Source organism: Macaca nemestrina, chromosome 7 (assembly GCF_043159975.1).
Source record: "Macaca nemestrina isolate mMacNem1 chromosome 7, mMacNem.hap1, whole genome shotgun sequence".
Lineage (NCBI taxonomy): Eukaryota > Metazoa > Chordata > Mammalia > Primates > Cercopithecidae > Macaca > Macaca nemestrina.
The window spans coordinates 136,898,459-136,919,064 of NC_092131.1; the positions used below are offsets into that span (position 1 = coordinate 136,898,459).

General features: G+C 44.3%; 1 protein-coding gene across 2 annotated transcripts; it reads left to right on the top strand.

The window, feature by feature from the left end:
* The first annotated feature begins 362 nt into the window (after window positions 1-362).
* Window positions 363-20,314, top strand: LOC105488479 (programmed cell death 7). Of its 2 annotated transcripts, none has more exons than XM_071101201.1 (5): window positions 363-1,296; window positions 5,252-5,390; window positions 14,485-14,721; window positions 14,978-15,065; window positions 20,150-20,314. In XM_071101201.1, exons 1-5 carry the CDS (start codon window positions 418-420, stop codon window positions 20,175-20,177), a joined length of 1,371 nt encoding a protein of 456 aa, XP_070957302.1. In that variant the 5' UTR covers window positions 363-417; the 3' UTR covers window positions 20,178-20,314. The 2 variants fall into 2 exon arrangements, with proteins under 2 accessions (XP_070957302.1, XP_011750901.1); XM_011752599.3 differs by lacking the exon at window positions 20,150-20,314 and adding an exon at window positions 16,803-17,982 and having other exon boundaries at window positions 368-1,296.
* Window positions 20,315-20,606: the final 292 nt, after the last annotated feature.

The following is a 20,606-nucleotide window of genomic DNA, read 5'->3' on the forward strand; positions in this document are numbered from 1 at the left end:
GGCCTTTGCACATGTTCCCATCTGCACTGTGCTTCCCTCTCTTTTTCTATTTAACTATTTATCTTCCAGATCTCAGCTGCAGCTGCAGTTCCTCAGGATAACCTCCAACTTCTCGAAGATACTCACCATGATTGATTAGTATGTTATACTAGGCAGGTAGTTCCATGAAGAGAAGATCTGTATCTCTCAGTCTCAGTGTATGCGCAGCGGGTAGCTCTGCACCTACGATCCTCAGTAAGAACAGTATTTATGAACTGAACGACCGAATGTTTAACCACTGCCCACTTTACGCAAGAAGCCTTCCGGAGGGAGAAGTCTACAGACGCCGCGCGTCGCAACAACGTCACTTCCGCCGGAAGGTTCTCATGAGGAACCACTCAGATTCCTGTCACTTCTCAAAGCATCTCCGTCGAAAACATGGCTCTGCCACCCTTTTTCGGCCAGGGTCGCCCAGGCCCACCGCCCCCGCAGCCGCCGCCTCCTGCTCCTTTCGGCTGTCCGCCACCGCCGCTGCCCTCCCCGGCTTTCCCGCCTCCTCTCCCCCAGCGGCCCGGCCCTTTTGCGGGGACCTCCGCCCCCTTCCTTCAGCCTCCGCTGGCTCTGCAGCCCCGAGCCTCCGCGGAAGCCTCCCGCGGCGGCGGCGGCGGCGGCGCTGGCGCCTTCTACCCGGTGCCACCACCGCCGCTGCCTCCTCCGCCGCCCCAGTGCCGGCCCTTCCCGGGGACCGACGCCGGCGAGCGACCGCGGCCGCCGCCTCCCGGCCCGGGGCCGCCTTGGAGCTCGCGCTGGCCTGAGGCGCCGCCGCCGCCGCCGGCCGACGTGCTCGGGGATGCGGCCCTCCAACGCCTGCGCGACCGGCAGTGGCTGGAGGCGGTGTTCGGGACCCCGCGGCGGGCTGGCTGTCCGGTGCCCCAGCGCACGCACGCTGGGCCCAGCCTTGGCGAAGTGCGAGCGCGATTGCGCGGGGCTCTGCGCCTGGTGCGACGGCTGCGCGGCCTGAGCCAGGCCCTGCGCGAGGCCGAAGCCGACGGCGCGGCCTGGGCCTTGTTGTATTCCCAGGTGGGGCCGCTGCGCGCGGAACTGGCCGAGCGGCTACAGCCGTTGACCCAGGCTGCCTATGTGGGCGAGGCGCGGAGGAGGCTGGAGAGGGTCCGGCGCCGCCGGCTGCGGCTTCGCGAGAGGGCCCGGGAACGCGAGGCCGAGCGGGAGGCAGAGGCCGCGCGGGCAGTGGAACGCGAGCAGGAGATTGACCGCTGGAGGGTGAAGTGTGTGCAGGAGGTGGAGGAGAAGAAGCGGGTGAGAGCAGCGGCCGCGCATGGGGGTGGGAGTGGTGGTGGTTGGAACCTGGAGCACCAGGAGGCTTTAAACTTCCATTTCCCAGGGCTAAGGCTCTGTCCTTAGGCGCAAAATGAAGCGACAGCTAACCTTCCCACCTCATACCACCATGTTAATTTTGTGTTAATGATGTACACAAAAGTTCAGGTGCACTGTAAAGTCCTGTAAACACAAAGTATAGGATTACACAGTGGCATTGCACGAATGACGGGTCTCCTCTATCCTGCTCCAACATTGTCCACTTACTTTCAAAACCAGTAAGTGTCTAGTTCCTTGTGTCTTGTGCTGCCCTAGGTGATTTTAAGAATACAAAATATAGGCCGGGTGCGGTGGCCCACGCCTGTAATCCCAGCACTTTGGGAGGCTGAGGCGGGTGGATCACGAGGTCAGGAGTTCAAGGCCAGCCTGGCCAAGATGGTGAAACCCCGTTTCTACTAAAAATATAAAAATTAGCCATGCCTGGTGGCGGGTGCCTGAAATCCCAGCTACTCGGGAGGCCGAGACAGGCGAATCGCTTGAACTCGGGAGGTGGAGATTGCAGTAAGCTGAGATCACACCACTGCACTCCAGCCTGGGCGACAGAGCAAGACTGTCTCAAAAAAAAATAAATAAAAAGAGAGCTTTGGGACCCTACCTCAAGGAATATATATATATACTCTAATTAGCTGATGGGGCAATAGTGATTCCCCGAGGATTCCTTTGTTTACAAGTTTCAAACCATGTATTCCCCAGGTTCAGCAATAGTGTTTCGGAGCATTTACTATATATACTAGGAGCTGTGCTAAGGTCGTTACATATACCAGATCTTGAATCTTTATAACAGCCTTGAGAAGTAGGAAGTATTATGCTAATTTTACAGGTTAGGAAGTTGAGGCATAGAGAGGTTAACTTGCCAACGGTCACACAACCAGTTTGTGGCAGTTTCCCATATTTGATCCCAAGTTGTCTAATTCCAAAGCGTGTTGATCTCAGCCTCTTTAGGGCCAGGGTAAAACTGAAAATTGTTCAGATAGTTCTCTAAGGCATTTTCTTTTTTTAAATTTTTTCTTTTTTTATTTTTTTGAGACGGAGTTTTGCTCTTGTTGCCCAGGCTGGAGTGCAATGGCACAATCTAGGCTAACCACAACCTCCACCTCCCGTGTTCAAGCGATTCTCCTGCTTCAGCCTCCTGAGTAGCTAGACTTACAGGCATGCGCCACTACACCCCAGCTAATTGTATATTTTTAGTAGAGACAGGGTTTCTCCATGTTGGTCAGACTGGTCTTGAACTCCTGACCTCAGGTGATCCACCTGCCTCTGCCTCCCAGAGTGCTGGGATTATAGGCATGAGCCACTACACCCGGCAGTCTAAGGCATTTTCATTACCTTTGAGTGCCTCTGGGTTTCCCTTCCCTCCTCCTCATTATTTCTATTATTATTACATTGTAATACATAATGAAATAATTATACAACTCACCATAATGTAGAAACAGTGGGAGCCCTGAGCTTGTTTCCTGTGACTAGACAGTCACATCTGGGAGTGATAGGAGACAGTGACAGATCATCAGGCTTTAGATTCTCCATAAGGAGCCCACAAGCTAGATCCCTCCCATGCGCAGTTCACTTTTTTGTGCTGCTATGAGCATCTAATGCTCCCGTTGCTGATCTGACAGGAGGCGGAGCTCAGGCGGTAATACAAGCAATGGGGAAGTGGCTGTAAATAGAGATGAAACTTCACTTGCTCACCTGCCTCATCTTTTGCTGTGTGATCTGGTTCCTAACAGGCCATGGACTGGTTTCCATCCTTGACCTGGGGTTCGTTGACCCCTGGCTTAGAGATCTGTGGGAGATCATGTCAGTATAGCGTGGCGTGTGTTAGGAATTCAACTGTAGGTGCTGTAAAAGCCCAAGAAAGGACATCTAATTTACTGAGGGAATGCTTCCCAAATGATGTAATGACACTAAGCTGAGTCTTTTTTTTTTTTTTTTTTTTTGAGACGGAGTCTCACTCTGTCACCCAGGCTGGAGTGCAGTGGCTGGATCTCAGCTCACTGCAAGCTCCGCCTCCCGGGTTCAAGTGATTCTCCTGCCTCAGCCTCCCGAGTAGCTGGGACAACAGGCGCCCACCACCTCGCCCGGCTAGTTTTTTGTATTTTTTAGTAGAGACGGGGTTTCACTGTGTTAGCCAGGATGGTCTCGATCTCCTGACCTCGTGATCCGCCCGTCTCGGCCTCCCAAAGTCCTGGGATTACAGGCTTGAGCCACCGCGCCCGGCCTCTTTTTTTTTTTGAGACAGAGTCTCGCACTGTTGCCCGGACTGGAGTGCAGTAGTGTGGTCTCGGCTTACTGCAATCTCCGCCTCCCAGGTTCAAGTGATTATCCTGCCTCAGCCTCCTGAGTAGCTGGGATTACAGGCGCACACCCACCACTCCTGGCTATAAGCTGAGTCTTAAAGGAAAAATCAACCAGGTGAAGGTAATAGATGCAGTTCCAGGGAAACAGAGTAATCCAAACAGAGAAGTGAAACAGCTTGGTGTTGGCTGTAGTGGTGGAATTACAGGCACTTATTTGACAGATGGGGGAGAGCACTTTAGTCAGGAGGATTCTCTCCATCACCCACAGTGGGGATTTTTTATTTTATTTATTTTATTTTTTTAAAGAGACAGGGTTAGGGCCGGGCACGGTGGCTCACGCCTGTAATCCCAGCACTTTGGGAGGCCAAGGTGGATGGATCACCTGAGGTCAGGAGTTGGAGACGAGCCTGGCCAACATGGTGAAACCCTGTCTATACTAAAAATACAAAAAATTAGCCAGGTATGGTGGCGGGTGCCTGTAATCCTAGCTACTTGGGAGGCTGAGGCAGGGAATCGCTTGAACCCAGGAGGCAGAGGTTGCAGTGAGCCGAGATCGCGCCATTACACTCCAACCTGGACGACAGACAGACTCCATCTCAAAAAAAAAAAAAAAAAAAAGGTTGGGGGCGGGTGCGGTGGCTCACGCCTATAATCCTAGCATTTTGGGAGGCTGAGGCAGGCAGATTACTTGAGCCCAGGAGTTCCAAACCAGCCTGGGCAAAATGGAGAAACCTCATCTCTACAAAAAACAACAATTAACTGGGCATGGTGATGCTGTAATGACACTATTGCACTCCAGCCTGGGCAACAGAATGAGACCCTGTCTCAAAAAAAATACAAAGTTTCACTCTGTTGCCCAGGCTGGAGTGCAGTAGGTTTGTCATAGCCTGTAGCTTTGAACTCCTGGTCTCAAAGTGATCCTCTCGCCTTAGCCTCCTGAGTAGGAATAGCTAGGGACACAAGTTATTATGCCCAGCTTCCATGATGAGGATGTTGGAGACAGAGTCTTAATGAGGAGTGGCTTGAGGAACTGGGGTTGTTTAGTCTGTGTGTGAACTAAGTCAAGAGTAGGATAGCAATCTTTGATATTTGAAAAGCTGTCACGTGGAAGAGATTCCTAGGACTTCAGAGCAGTGGAGCACAAACATAGGTTGTCACTAAGAGACCTTTGTAGAGGTCTCAGCCTTTCCAGCCACATTCCTTATCCTCCCTGGGAATCTGAATCTTCAAGTCTAGGGAGTCTGCATTTTTAACAAGAGTCTAAGCTTAACAAGGTAAGTTGGACACCTGCTCCCTGCACTGCACTTTGAGAAACACTGAGGAAGAAACAAAACCAGTGCTATGTGGAAGATACAGAGAGGAGAGGTTCCTCTTTAAGATGAAGGTTGTACCGTCAGTGGAGGGGGATAACCTCTTAGCTAGAGAGGAGTTGTGCAAGGCCTAGGAAATTGGGATGTAGATTCAGTAGAGTCTCTCTTAACCTGGAAACTGTCTGATCCTTTAAAATCTAACCACTGGGCAGCTATTCTCTGCTCTAAGTTTGTTCCTAATATGAGGTCTCATGGGCTTTGTTTCTCCTCCAGGAGCAGGAACTCAAAGCAGCCGCTGATGGCGTACTATCTGAAGTGAGGAAAAAACAAGCAGATACCAAAAGAATGGTGGACATTCTTCGGGCTTTGGAGAAATTGAGGAAATTGAGGAAAGAGGCTGCAGCAAGGAAAGGTAACTGTGACTTTGCATTTTTTTCCTTGTTCCCTTCCCCTTCTTTAGTGCCTCCCACCCCAAATATTATTGAGGGAAAAATACTTGAAACTTCATGATTTTCACCTTGTAGGGTAGCTGGGAACTTCTGAAGGAGGAAGCCTCAGAAGATGTTTAGCCTTTGGTAGCCCAGGTTGAAAAGAGAGGCAAGTGTGGGAACCCACTGCACTGTCTTCCTGTTGACTTATCATTCCTACCCCGGGCATTTCTGGCCACACTCTTCCTAGTGGGCTTGTCATGGCTAGTCAACTTTGCCTTGTGCCAAAGTGAAAGCTTTTCACCCTTACTGGGTGCTCCAGAAAGTGTTGAAAACTTGGCATGCTTCTTCAGATAGATTTTAAATCTGAATTATTTCTAGTTGAAGAGGTATGAATGATTGGACAGGGCAGGGATTGCAGACTGTGTGGATTTCCCCACCTTCCCTGCATGTAACTGGTCTCTTCTTGCCTCTGGAGGAAGCACCAGACACTATAGCCAGGCAGTTCAAGCTTCTCCACAGAAATTTGTTCCAATCGTGCTGGCTTTCTAGAAGTTACCCAGTTGTGCTTTCCATTTGCCTGTCTGGATCTTAGCTGTTGTCATTCTGTTCATCTGGAGGGCCCTCAGTCCCATCTTCGCCATTTTAGGATCTCACTATTCAAAACCAAATACACGTGCAGCATCCTTCATCCTTCCCTGATCTGGACTGAAGTAACCTCCGGTTGCTTCTCACTTGCACCTGCTTTGGACCACATGCTGATTTATTTAGTAGATTGTAGGCCTTTGGTATTCACCAGAGGTATTTGAGAGTGTACAAATTAGCAAATGCCACTCTAACAAATGATTTCCCCTGTGTTGTTTAAAATATAAATGAAAACTGGGATTCTTTTAGACCCTTAAGAAAGTTGTGTTGGAATATGACCATTTTGTATTCACTCAGGCTCATTTGCCAGCTAAGTGATTGGCTTCTGCATACCAGCCTTTAGAGTGGCTAATTCACATCCAGACCTCCATTGTTTGGAAACAGATGTCTCCATTGTGGTACTCTCAGGGCGCTTGTAAATCAGAGGGAAGTTAGCATCTGCTTTGTCTACTCATCTCTCTTTTTCACCAGAAAGCAAAACCTGAGAGCTATTTAATATTCCCTCACCTCCCATCCTCTATGAGGTGAGTGCTCAGTAAACTTCTGCCAAGTAATTTACCAGCATTTCCCAATATTAATCTTCCTCAGTTTGGTCCAAAAGCAGGAGGACATTTTAGGAAAATCATGATCTATAGAAACAAACAGACTTTGTGGCTTTAACTGACTTGAGTGTAAAATGATTTGGTAAGCAGCAGCTGGTTGCATGCGTACTGAAAATGAGCAGCTAACTTCTCTCTTCAAGATGTGTGCACCTCCAACTAAGTGCTAAATGATGAGACTGGATGTTTAAGCAGGACCACGTTGTAAATTGTCTTATGGGCCATGCTAGAGTTCTCATTCACACTTAAAGCTGTGGGGAACCACTGAAAGTTTTTAAGTGAAATGATGGCAAAGATCAGTGCCAGTAGAGCAGAGAAAGTTTTGGAGCCTCCAGGAGAGAGAGAGAAGGGCAGAGAGACTGGTAAGGCTATTCGGCACGGATAGTATGGAAGCATAAGCTGAGCGACGTCAGTGTAGGAGAATTGAGAGATAGTGAATAATTCCAATAATTCACAATTATTAGTGAATAATTCTCAAGTCAAAGAATTGAGAGATAATGAATAAAGGTATACGTGTATATACCCATGTACGTATAAATAAATAACTTAGGGAACTCAGAGTATAGGAACTAAAGGGAAAAGAAATGACTTCCAGGTTCTAGCCTCACCTACTGAATAAGTGAAGATAGCTTTTTTTTTTCCTTTTTTTTTTTTTAAAAGACAGGGTCGCCGGGCGCGGTGGCTCACGCCTGTAATCCCAGCACTTTGGGAGGCCGAGGCGGGCGGATCACAAGGTCAGGAGATCGAGACCACGGTGAAACCCCGTCTCTACTAAAAATACAAAAAATTAGCCGGGCGCGGTTGTGGGCGCCTGTAGTCCCAGCTACTCGGGAGGCTGAGGCAGGAGAATGGCGTGAACCCGGGAGGCGGAGCTTGCAGTGAGCCGAGATCGCGCCACTGCACTCCAGCTTGGGTGACAGAGCGAGACTCCGTCTCAAAAAAAAAAAAAAAAAAAAAAGACGGGGTCTTGCACTGTCACCTAGGCTGAAGTGCAGTGATGCAATCGTAATTCACTACAGCCTTATACTCCCAGGCACAAGCAATCCTCCCTCCTCAGCCTCCTGAGTAGTAGGGACTACAGGTGCACACCACCACACCTGGCTAATTTTTAAATTTTTTGTAGAGATAGGGTTTCGCCATGTTGCCCAAGCTGGTCTCGAACTCCTGGGCTCAAGCAGTTCTCCCACTTGGCCTCCCAAAGTTGTAGATTACAGGTGTGAGCCACTGTGCCTGACCGATACCATTCTAATGAAGAAGGAAAACAGGAGGAACAGGTTTGGGGTTGACAAGTTTAGTTGGGGACCTGTTGAGTTTGAGGTGTGTGTGGTACATCCTGGATAAGAGTTCATTAGCATGTAGCCATGAGTCAAAATGACCTTAAGGAGATTGTACAGCATGAGATGAGGGCCAAAAAGACAAAATCATAAGAAATGTCAAAATCAAGGTAGAAGATGAGGAGAGCAAAAAAGAGACTAAGAGAGGTCAGAGAGATGGGAGGAAAAGATAGGCTCCCTGCTTCCTTCTGGAAAGTGGCAAGTGCTTAGAGAGATTGTGTAGTCTTGGTGATATGGTTCGGCTGTGTCCCCACCCAAATCTCATCTTGAATTGTAGCTCCCATAATTCCCACATGTTGTGGGAGGGACCTGGTGTTAGGTAATTGAATCATGGGGACAGGTCACATGCTGTTCTTGTGATCATAAGTCTCATGAGATCTGATGGATTTATAAAGGAGAGTTCCCTTGCACACGCCCTCTTTGCCTGTCACCATGTAAGATACGACTTTGCTCCTCCTTCACCTTCTGCCATGGTTGTGAAGCCTCCCCAGCCATGTGGAACTGTGAGTGAATTAAACCTCTTTTATAAATTACCCAGTTTCAAGTATATCTTTATTGGCAGCGTGAGAATGGACTAATACACTTGGCAGGTTACTTGAACTTCTCTGAACCTTGGTTTCCTCATCTGCAAAAAGGGAGTAATGATATTACCTACCCATGGGGTGTTGTGAGGATTAAATTAATAAATATGTGTAAGGTACTTAAAACAGTCCTGGCACATAGTAAATGCTATATACGTGTTTCATATTATTATTGTTTTTATTATCAAGAAATAAGAAACATCCATGGGAATTAGTATCCAACTGGTCATTCGTGACCTATGCTAGGGGCATTTCAGTGGAGTGATGGGGGTAGAAGCCAGACTACAATAGGTTAGAGAATGAATATGATACAAGAAAAGCAAACAGAGAATTAAACTTATTAAAATATAGCCTGTGAAGAAAAGGAAAGAGCAAGATCAGTATCTGGCATATGTGTGGTAGTGGTGATGGTGAGGGGTGTTGTGTGTCTTCGGGTCATGGGGAAAACTTAAGCATTTTAAAAACTACTGAGAGGAGTAAGTAGAAGGGGAAGGGTCAGAGAGAAGCAGGAAGAATAGTTGATGGCTCAAGGCTCTATGGAAGGTAGGATGATTCACATCCCAGGTGGAGGGATTAACTTAAGTGAAGAAGGAACCATCTTACACAAGCATGAAAATGAAGGAGATGAAGATGGGTAGTGATGCAGATGAGTGCAAGCAGGGACAGATTTGAGGGATTTCCTGCCTGCTGGCTTTTCTCTGGGTAAATGGTTTGCTGAGCGCCAGTAGAGAAGTGGGGCTTTAGGAGAGCATTGAAGGTTTGAAATAACTGCTGTGAAGAATGGGTGACAGCTAACCAGAGACTTGTGGAAGATGGTTGCAGGGGGTGCTGTGGGTCCAGCTGACATATATTGGCAATGGATCACACAATCAAATGACCTCTTCCAGTAGTACTGTAGCTGGCGGGTGAGCACAGAGCATGGGGTTGTTGGGGTTTTGCTTTGTGGGATGACCATGAGTTTTGTGGCAAAGGAGTAGCAGAAGGATAGAATCTGATACATCAGGTCTGGAGGTTTTGATGAAGCTGCCAAATGGGTCTCTGGGGAGAAGGAACTAAAAGTACTATAAGGGAGAAAGTTGTAGTGGGAGAAGAGAATAATCAAGTTTAAGACTGAAGAAGCAAAAAGTTTTTTCTGATAATGCCAAGGTCCAAAGACTGAACAAGACTGCAAGCATGTGACTAAAGGGGAATAGAGGCAAAGGCATTCGTGTCTAGGAGCTGCAGGACTAGGAGGGCAGTGAGTGGTAGAAGTGGAGGGAACCTAGAAGGTTCCAGGAGGAAGACTGTGTGAGGAGCACTATTCCTTTTTCTTTTTCTTTCTTTCTTTCTTTTTTTTTTTTTTTTTTTGAGACGGAGTTTCACTCTTGTTGCCCCGGTTGGAGTGCAGTGGTGGAATCTCGGCTCACTGCAACCTCCACCCCCCGGGTTCAAGCAATTCTCCTGCCTCAGCCTCCGGAGTAGCTGAGATTACAGGCATGTGCCACCACACCCAGCTAATTTTTGTATTTTTTTTAGTAGAGATGGGGTTTCACCGTGTTGGTCAGGCTGGTCTTGAACTCCTGACCTCAGGTAATCCACCCACCTTGGCCTCCCAAAGTGCTGGGATTACAGGTGTGAGCCACCACTCCCTGCCCAGGAGTGCCGTTTCTGAGGGAACATGTGACGTTGACCAGGGAGTGATCAATGAGGGGCCGAGAGAGATGTGAGTTAGTGGCCCGGGCTTAGCAGCCCACATCTCTTCATGAGGTCTTTAGGCTAATATAGGATGATGGAGTATCTGTGTATTTGGCCATACACAGATTTTAGTAGTTGCAACAGAGACTGTGTGGCTTACAGAATCTAAAGTATTTACTACCTGTAAAGGTAAAGAAATGAAACAAAACCATTAGATTATTGCAAAACAGAGTGACAGTTTAAATTTGTCAGCGTATAAGAATTTTGTGTATACTTGAAAAACATTCGCCTGGCAACTTAGAAGATAAATTTGAGTTGTGTTTCTGTAGTTGAGAATGAGTGAATGGAAACCTGTTGAAGCAAAGCAGTTAGGAGAAAATCATCTAGAGAAATGTTAGCCTTGAGAGTGAGTTCCACAACCACTTAGCTGTAGTGGTTGAAGGAGGAAAGAATGCTACCTCCAAATTACAACTTTACAAGAAACAGAACTACTGACCTTGAGAAACCATTATTTTATGCCATTTATCAGCCCAAACTGAAGATTTAGTGCTCAAAGCTGGCACTATTGTATAACACAAGTTGCAGCATAAATTGTTAAAACCCTGTTGAAGGGCCAGGCATGGTGGCTCTTGCCTGTAATCCCAGCACTTTGGGAGGCCGAGGCGGGAGGATCATGAGGTCAAGAGATCGAGACTATCCTGGCCAACATGGTGAAACCCTGTGTCTACTAAAAATACAAAAATTAGTTGGGCATGGTGGCACATGCCTGTAATCCCAGCTACTTGGGAGGCTGAGGCAGAATCACTTGAACCCAGGAGTCAGAGGTTGCCGTGAGGCGAGATCACGCCACTGCACTCCGGTCTGGTGACAGAGCGAGACTCCGTCTCAAAACAAAACAAACAAAAAAACCTTGTTGAAAATCATTCATTCGTTGAAGAAGTCTCAATTATCTTCTCTGTGTCAATTGTTAGGTAACTGAACAAATGTGTAGCTTTTTTAGGAAGCAGTTTAGAACACATTTTGTTAGTCTTGAAAGTAAGTATTCACAAACATTTCCACTCTTGAGAATTTTTCTTTTCTTTTTTTTTTTTTTTGAGATGGAGTTTTGCTCTTGTTGCCCAGGCTGGAATGCCGTGGCATGATCTTGGCTCACTGCAACCTCTGACTCCTGGTTTCAAGCAATTCTCCTGTCTCAGCCTCCTGAATAGCTGGGATTACAGGCACCCGCCACCACGCCTGGCTAATTTTTGTATTTTTAGTAGAGACAGGGTTTCACCATGTTGGCCAGGCTCGTCTCAAACTCCTGACCTCGTGATCCACCCGGCTCTGCCTCCCAAAGTGTTGGGATTACAGGCATGAGCCACCATGCCCGGCCAAGGATTTTTCTTAGAGAAATCCATAGAAAGGAAAATGACAAGTTGATGGGTGCAGCACACCAACATGGCACAAGTATACATATGTAACAAACCTGCACGTTATGCACATGTACCCTACAACTTAAAGTATAATAATAATAAAAAAATTAAAAAAAAAAAAAAAGAGAAATCCATAGAAAGGAAAAAAGTAACATGCCCAAGAATATGCATTGTATCACTATGGAACAGGACATTTGGAATAACTTTTAGGTGTCCAGGAGTAGGGAACTTGATAAGTATATTCTAGTGCATTGATTTGATGAAATAGGATACAGCCATTAAATAATTACGAAGATTGGAGAAGAATGTACAGAATCAACAGGGAGAAGTGGAAATTACATATATATAACGTAGAACTATATGAAGTTGCTAATACATGGACAAAAAGACCTGAAGAGAACATGGGAAAGTATAAAATGGTTGATTATGGTAATGGGATTAGGGTATTTTTTTTTCTTTCTTGTATCTGGTATTCTTTTTTTTTTTTTTTTTGGAGATAAGAGTCTCGCTCTATCACCCAGGCCAGAGTGCAGTGGCATGTTCTTGGCTCACTGCAGCCTCCACCTCCTGGTTTCAGGCGATACTTCTGGCTTAGCCTCCTGAGTAGCTGGAACTACAGGCATACACCACCATGCCTGGCTAATTTTTTTGTATTTTTAGTGGATATGGGGTTTCACCATGTTGGTCAGGCTGGTCTCGAACTCCTGACCTCAGGCAATCCGCTTGCCTCAGTCTCCCAAAGTGCTAGGTTTACAGGTATGAGCCACCACACCTGGCCCTGTATCTGGTATTGCTAAAATGCATGGGTAATGTATTTTCCTTTAAAATCTTCAAGGACTGACAGGATAGATCACACCCACATCACCCTACATTGATTCACCTAGCAGCTTTTGTATTGTAGGGAAATTATGGTAGTGAGTACAGAATTGCAGTCCACTCAAGTATTCATTAAGTTAAAATCTTTTTTTCTTATGAAACTTTATGAAAAATTTCTCACATGTACAAAAATAGAATACATACTCATCATCATCTATACCATTGTCACACCAAAAAAATTAGCAATAATTCTTTGATATCACCTAATAACCAGACTATTTTCCCAGCTGTGGCTTTAGATACGTTGGCTATACTGTTAGCTGATCTCATAGTTAAATCAGGATAATAACCATCCCAGTTTTACTGGGACATGGGGCTTCCAGTGCTACATGCGGGCAAACCAAAACAGTTGGTCAGCCTACTGTCAGCAGCAGACTGCAAGGTCAGTGTGGATGGTTAAGTGTATCTTCCTCCTTATCAAAGTGTGCACTCCCAAAATTCACACTCAGAGTGATGCTGAGGGAATTTCACAAACAATGAAGTTAAGACAAGTTCCTCCCTTTAGTGAGCTCACTGTTTCAAGTGGAGGATTAAGACTATCAGAAATAAACAAAGTGGAGGCCAGGTATGGTGGCTCATGCCTTTAATCCTAGCACTTTGGGAGGCCGAGGCGGCCGGATCACCTGAGGTCGGGAGTTTGAGACCAGCCTGACCAACATGGAGAAACCCTGTCTCTACTAAAAATACAAAAATTAACTAGGTGTGGTGGCACATGCCTGTAATCCCAGCTACTCGGGAGGCTAAGGCAGGAGAATTGTTTGAACCCAGGAGGCGGAGGTTGCGGTGAGCTGAGATGCGCCATTGCACTCCAGTCTGGGCAACAAGAGTGAAACTCAGTCTCAAAAAAAAAAAAGGAAAAGAAATAAAATCAGAGATTAAGTGGTGTGATCCAGAGGGAGGAGTTGAGAAAGTCAGGGTAGGGTCAGAGTAATTGAATACTCAAAAACATCAAATTGAGCCTTAAAGATTGGATTTCCAAATTTTAATCGATACATACTGTAGGTAGGACTTTGAACCTGCTCATTATAGCACAGATTTTGTGATAAGAAAAAGTGTGTAAAAGGCCATTTGGGCTGGATGCAGTGGCTCACTTTGGGAAGCCAAGCTGGTAGATTGCTTGCGGCCAGGAGTTGGAGATTAGCCTGGGCAACATAGCAAGACCTCATACAAAACTTTTTTTTTTTTTTTTTTTTTGGGAGATAAAGTCTCATTCTGTCACCCAGGTTGGAGTGCAGTGGTGCAATCTCTGCTCACTGCAAGCTCCACCTCCTTCTGCGTTCACACCATTCTCCTGCCTCAGCCTCCCGAGTAGCTGGGACTACAGGTACCCGCCACCATGCCCGGCTAATTTTTTGTATTTTTAGTAGAGACAGGGTTTCATCGTGTTAGCCAGGATGGTCTCGATCTCCTGACCTTGTGAGACCTCATACAAAAACTTTACAAATTAGTAGGTAGGGCCAGGCACCAGTGGCTCATGCCTGTAATCCCAGCACTGTGGGAGGCCAAGGCAGGAGGATTGCTTGACCAGGAGTTTAAGACCAGCTTGAGAAACATAGGGAGACCCTGTCTCTACAAAGATAAAAATAAATTGGCTAGATGTGGTGGCACATGCCTGTAGTCCCAGCTACTTGGGAGGCTGAGGTGGGAAGATCTCTTGGTCCCAGGAGGTCGAGGCTGCAGTGAGTCGTGATCATGCTACTGCACTCCAGCCTGGGCAACAGAGTGAGACCGTGTCTCAAAAAAAAAAAAAAGAAAAAAGAAAAAGCCATGCATGGTGGTGCACACCTGTAGTTGTAGCTACTTGGGAAGCCAAGGTGGGAGGATTGCTTGAGCCCAGGAGTTTGAAGTTGCAGTGAGCTATGATCACACCACTTGTACTCCAGCCTAGGTGATAGAGTGAGGCCTGGTCTCAATAAATAAATAAATAAAATGCCAATTTGTTCTTTCTGCCCAGGGGTTTGTCCTCCAGCCTCAGCAGATGAGACTTTTGAGCACCATCTTCAGCGACTGAGAAAACTCATTAAAAAGCGCTCTGAACTATATGAAGCTGAAGAGAGAGCCCTCAGAGTTATGCTGGAAGGAGAACAAGAGGAAGAGAGGAAAAGAGAATTAGAAAAGAAACAAAGAAAAGAAAAAGAGAAAATTTTACTTCAGAAACGTGAAATTGAGTCCAAGTTGTTTGGGGATCCAGGTATGTTGCTCTATAACCAGTGGAGAAAATGAAAATACTAGATTGACAGCTCTTCTTATCATGGGTGAACTCAAGCTAAGAGGTAGTAGGCAGCAAATGACACCTTCCAGATTTGCAGTTCTATGTCATAGAACTCATGGATACAGATAAACACATTTGCTCATTCTGTCATAATCATAGGCTCAGTCACCTTGCCTTGAGAAATACATTGTGGATATCAAGCATGATAACATGGTATTGTGCTTTTCTCTTTCAGACGAGTTCCCACTTGCTCACCTCTTGGAGCCTTTCCGACAATATTACCTCCAAGCTGAGCACTCCCTACCAGCGCTCATCCAGATCAGGTCAGAGGGGCAGGCTCTCCATGTTGTCTTTCCCTTAGGTAGCAAGAAGCACTTGAAGAAGTGCTTACATTGTTTAGGTTTATTACTGTCTTTTTTTTAAGTTCCATAGGGAACTTAAAAAAAATTATGGGTTTATAATGTTTCCATATTCAAGGATGCTGCATACATGTTGTTTAGTCCTCATTAATCCTTGAGAAGTTGATGTCCCTATTTTTATAGGTGAAGAAACAAACTCAGGTTGTGACTTGCTGTATTATCTCATGTTATAGATATTATAGCTGTTACATTGATTTAAAGCATTGGTTTCCTTTTCCAAATTATCTTCGGGTGCTAACCAGACCCAGGAAAAAGAAACCCTCCACTATGTACTTGCCTGTGGAGACGGTTTAAGACCCATGCTGACTTCTGAGCTCTTACAGGTCAAAGCCCAGAAACTTGGGAACAAGGAGGCACATCTGAATCTGCAGTTCTTAAGGAGCTAGGCAGAGTTTTCAGCTCTCTGGGTCTCCCTTTCCTCACCTATAAAATGAAGACAGTGGACTAGACTGTGGACTTCAAACTTGAGCAGAAGCACTCTTCCAAAATGCAGTCTTTGAGGAAACACTATGTAAGATAAATGGAATGAATGGGTTCCCGAGGCAGTATAAATCTGTTGTTGCCTAGAAGCACTTTGTTGTTTCTAGACTCCCATAAACATTTGCTTGGGGCCTAGGGGTTTTCAAAGTGTGATTTGAAAATCACTGAACTAAGTGATCTCAGATGTCCCTTCTAAAACCTCAGCTGTTTGTGATTCTCATGAAAGAATGCTCTTTAGCATATCAAGTTTATGTTCTAGGAAAAGTTTATTTTTTGCTAATATACAAGTTTTAGCTTTTAAACGTAAGTACAGTTGATTCTCATTTTTCATGACAGCTATATTCTCTAAAGTCACTGCAAACACTGATTTCAGAATACTGAACATCACTCCTAACGGAAACACAGGGTTAGGTAGATTCCTGGGAGCCTCTGGTCACAATGTTTTTGTCAGCTGATGAATACCTTGTTGTATGTGTGTTTGTGTTAAAGACACCTTATTTAATATATGTTGTTGATTTACTAACATTGAACTCACGACTAATAGTACTCTACCTCATGCCTAAATGAAGCTTACCTAACACACTTTCTCCACAAAGCACATCACAGCCTTCTTGCTGTTAGAAACACTACACTTAGGGCCATTTTAAACAGTAAAGTCGTCAGTAAAAAGCGCAAAAATATGGAAAATGTGGCACTAAATAGAGAAAATAACCCATTTATATTAATAGTATGCGCTGAAAACAAGAAGGCAGACTAAGTATTGCCTTCTTTGATCTCAGCTGGGAACAGTTCATTTTCATAACTCAGATTTTTTTGCCACTCTGTGTGTCTACGAGTATCCATGAAAGAGCTACAAGTGATGATTTGGGGGCTGCAAATAAATTTTAGTTAGTAGGCACATATGCAAATACAGAATCTGTAAATAATGAGGATTGACTTTATTATTAGGTTATCCATAAGGCTATAAGTTCTTCAGAGTTTTTTCTCCTTTTATGTGTACATTTAAGAAATGTAGTCATTTTCTTGATTCCTAGAAATCATGTTCTATAATAGGTTAGTATATCAGTCATTTGAAAGCTAAGTCTTAGAATATGTAGTTGCTGAACATCTTATTTGAAATAAAACAGAAATAAATAGTTGTTCTATAATGTTCTTATTAAGGCATGATTGGGATCAGTACCTGGTGCCATCCGATCATCCCAAAGGCAACTTCGTTCCCCAAGGATGGGTCCTTCCCCCGCTCCCCAGCAACGACATCTGGGCAACTGCTGTTAAGCTGCATTAGTAAGGATGCTCCAGGAGTGTGGTCCAGCCAACGCTCTTTCCAGCTCTAAATATTAGCGATGGTGCCATCTTTTGCTGTAGACTAAACTGCAACTTCTGAATTCCATGTGGCATTCCCCTACCCTGAAGTTACGCTTTCCTTCTGTGCTCTATGCTGGCCAGAGGTGCCTCTTAAATCAGATTAATGTGGTTCTTCAAGAAAGGACTTAGGTGAACTGAGGTTTTTACCACAGGCAGTGAATGACCTGGGTTCACCAAATTTGCCTCTGTTTTGAGGGGCTTGGTCCAGAGTGACTAATTTACTCTAACTTCCTTGTGTGTTGAAGGGTAAGTACACTCAAACACTGAATACAGGTGTGCAATGGGTAGATTTCACAGCCCTTCCACTAATAGTGAGTGTGATGGCAAGCTTGATGCAAAACCTCCTGACTTTCCTACCTGAAGAGCCCTTTGACTTCTAGGAAGAAAGGTCAAAAACATGTTACTTCTAGGAAGAAAGGTCAAAAACATGTTATCTTCAGTTTTGTTAATCCCAGTTTTGGTGCAGCTTGGGAGGCTGCTAATTAGGAAGATGGCAGTGACTGTAGGCTGGGTTGCCAGAAAATATGGTGACCTAGTCTTATTATTTCAGGTGGGGTACTTAGAAAACCTGAAGAATACCCAAATTGGATTGTGTTTTAATGGACAATGGCTGTATTTTTTCCATGTTAGAAGGATCCTAATGAAAGCACCTGTTATTTTTAAGTTTCTAAGGGTCTAGTTGTTCAGAATCCCCAAGGATATTTCCTTAACCTCACCCAGTCACATTGTAGGAGCCAGTGTAGCTGTGGAATTATCTTAGGAACTCAAGCTTCTAAAACTAGCCATGTAGTCAAATCTGGGGGAAAAGCAAATACAAATAATAAAATATATTTTTTATATTCATTAATAAATGCTGTTGTGCTTGGAGATGATCACTCATATAACGTGTCATTTTTTTGGTTCTGTTTTGATTTAGTTTTTGCTAATTATTTTGTTATATTTCCAAAAAACTAAATAAAAATCATTTTATTTTTTAGTTTGTGCCTTTGCTGCCAATTTGTTGCCTTCCAAATCACTTAGCACACACTTTCACATTGATGAAACGTGTTTTCATTCAAAAATTCAAATTTATTAAGCAGGCATTTGTTACAGGAATGTGAATCTTAAACGTCAAACTTTATCTGTAAAATCCACGTCTGGATTGGTAAAGATACCGTCAATTTTGGAAATAATGTTAGTGTACTGTAGTTGGAAGCTTTTGGGTGCGAGATACTAATGCCTTTGTCCCTTTTCTGTTGTTTAATTTGCATTAATTTATACATTATATAGACTTAACAGATAGGGAATGAGAGCCACATGTCTCCAAAATTTATGTCTACGTTTATAAATCCTAAAATCTGATATGATTACCCTCGTAGAACTCCACAATCCTGTGTGCCTTTTTGTTAGATATCTCCACCATTTGCTCTCTGATGAGATGCAGGAAGAGTAGAAATAAGGTGAATTGTACAATGTGTTTGGTGTCTGGACAGCCTTGCCACTAAGACATCTGCTGTGAGGACAGGGAATGTGCTACAGGGACTCAGGAAAACTCAGGCAGCAGAACCCAAGAAGGTGGCATTTAGCCACAGATGGAGAAAAAAAAAGTCCCTTTTCCTTTTGGCCCTTGGAAGTTTTTAATAGAGTGAGCAGGCCGGGTGTGGTGACTCACACCTGTAATCCCAGCACTTTGGGAGGCCGAGGCAGGTGGATCACCTGAGGTCGGGAGTTGAAGACCTGCCTGGCCAACATGGTGAAATCCCATCTCTACTAAAAATACAAAAATTAGCCAGGTATGATGGCAGGCGCCTGTAATCCCAGCTACTTGGGAGGCTGAGGCAGGAAAACCACTTGAAGCCAGGAGGCGGAGGTTGCAGTGAGCCGAGATCACACCATTGTACTCCAGCCTGGGCAACAGAGCGAGACTCTGTCTCAAAACAAAATTTTTTAAAAAAAGTTGTTTGGTATTTATTTGTAAGATTTTCCTGGTTTATTACCTGTGTAGTGGTGGTGGCAGCAGTCACTGGTTGTTTCAGGTTTAGAGAGACTCATGGTAGTGTCTTTAATGAACTGTACTTCCAAGAATATGAGCAGTGTTACTGTAATCTTATCCCACAGTCTTTTTTTTTTTTTTTTTTTTACTTGGGAAAATTTCAAATACATTAAAAAAGAGAATAGTACAATGATTTTTTTCCATGTACCCATCATCCAGCTTCAAGTCATTATCAGCTCATGGCCAATCTTGTTTCATCTGTGCATCCTCCACTCACCCTGGATCATTTTGGAGCCAATCTCAGGCATCAAGTTACGTCATCCGTAAATATTTCATTATGTAGCTTTAAGCGATTTAAAAAAAAATCTAACCACAGGACCATTATCACATCTAAATAAATAACTCCTTAATATCACAAACATCCAGACATTGTTCAAGTTGCCCTCTCATAAATGTGTTTTACATTTTGTTCAAATTAGGATCTAAATAGAATCCATACACTTGTTTGCAACCTTGTGATGCTGTGTCCCTCTGTTCTCGTATATACTGTAATTTAGTAGTTAAACAGAGCTGTACTGTCCAATATAGTAGCCACATTCAGCTATTGAGCACTTGAAATGATCTATTTGAGTTGAGATGTGCAATTACATATGTGGATCACATGTTTCAATTGGATAGTGCTGATCTAGAGGCTTGATCACATTTAGATTGGAATTTTCTGGCAGGAATACTTCACAGACATGATGTGTACTTCCAGTCAGGAGGCACTAATGTCTTGGCTTTTTTTGTGATGTTAGTGGCCACTGATAAGAGCTAGATTCATTCATTGATGGGGAGGGGAGTCAAAAATAGTGGTAGTTTAATTCTGTTATTCTTCAATTACTAACTGGAATACTTTTTAAAAGAAAAACTGTACAAAAGCATTTGTTTTTAATTCGGTAAATACAGAGAAGATTAGAAAGCTATGAGAGAAAGAGATTAGTTCTTAAATACTAAGGGTATTTAGCCCAAGTGGCTGAGTTTATGATGTCAAAGAATTTGCTTCTACAAGCCAACCAACTTAATCACCCTAAAACCATTCATGCTCCTATGCCCATGTGACATTTGTAACAAGAAGCTTAGGCTTATACCATCTGTTGTAGCTATTCACTTACACATGCTTTGTCTGCAGGGAAGCTCTCCTGGATTTTACAAGGTAAGTACAAAGTATATCTTATTCCATTTAAATAAGTATAATATGCAATATATGAAAGGAATGTGAACGCTCTGAAATAGTAGTGATTTATGGAATAGTGATTAAATGAGACATTATCAACTAAATTTGTTTTTTGCCACCTATTTGTCCCACATTTTTTTTAATGTTTAGAACCTATAAGCTATTTCCGGATGATGAGTCGTTTACCTTTTTGTGAATCCACAGAGTAGTTCCTGGCTTGCCGTTTCTGGGCCACACATGAGTATGTTTCCATGGCAGAGTTCATTTGCCTTTTGGAATAAATTTGGTTTTTCATAGCCTCCAAAGCAAAGATTAAGGTCTCTGAGGCAAGTGGTGTTAGAGTGCATAACTGTGTAGAACAGTGGACACTTTCCTCAGCTTTGTTAATTCATGCTGGCCACAGTCTGGATAC

Excerpts from the sequence above, each read along its gene's own strand:
- LOC105488479 (XM_011752599.3), top strand. The coding sequence starts at position 418 with ATGGCTCTGCCACCCTTTTTCGGCCAGGGTCGCCCAGGCCCACCGCCC. Across the intron at positions 5,391-14,484 it reads AGAGGCTGCAGCAAGGAAAG|GGGTTTGTCCTCCAGCCTCA; the intron begins GTAACTGTGACT and ends CTTTCTGCCCAG. Across the intron at positions 15,066-16,802 it reads CCAGCGCTCATCCAGATCAG|GCATGATTGGGATCAGTACC; the intron begins GTCAGAGGGGCA and ends GTTCTTATTAAG.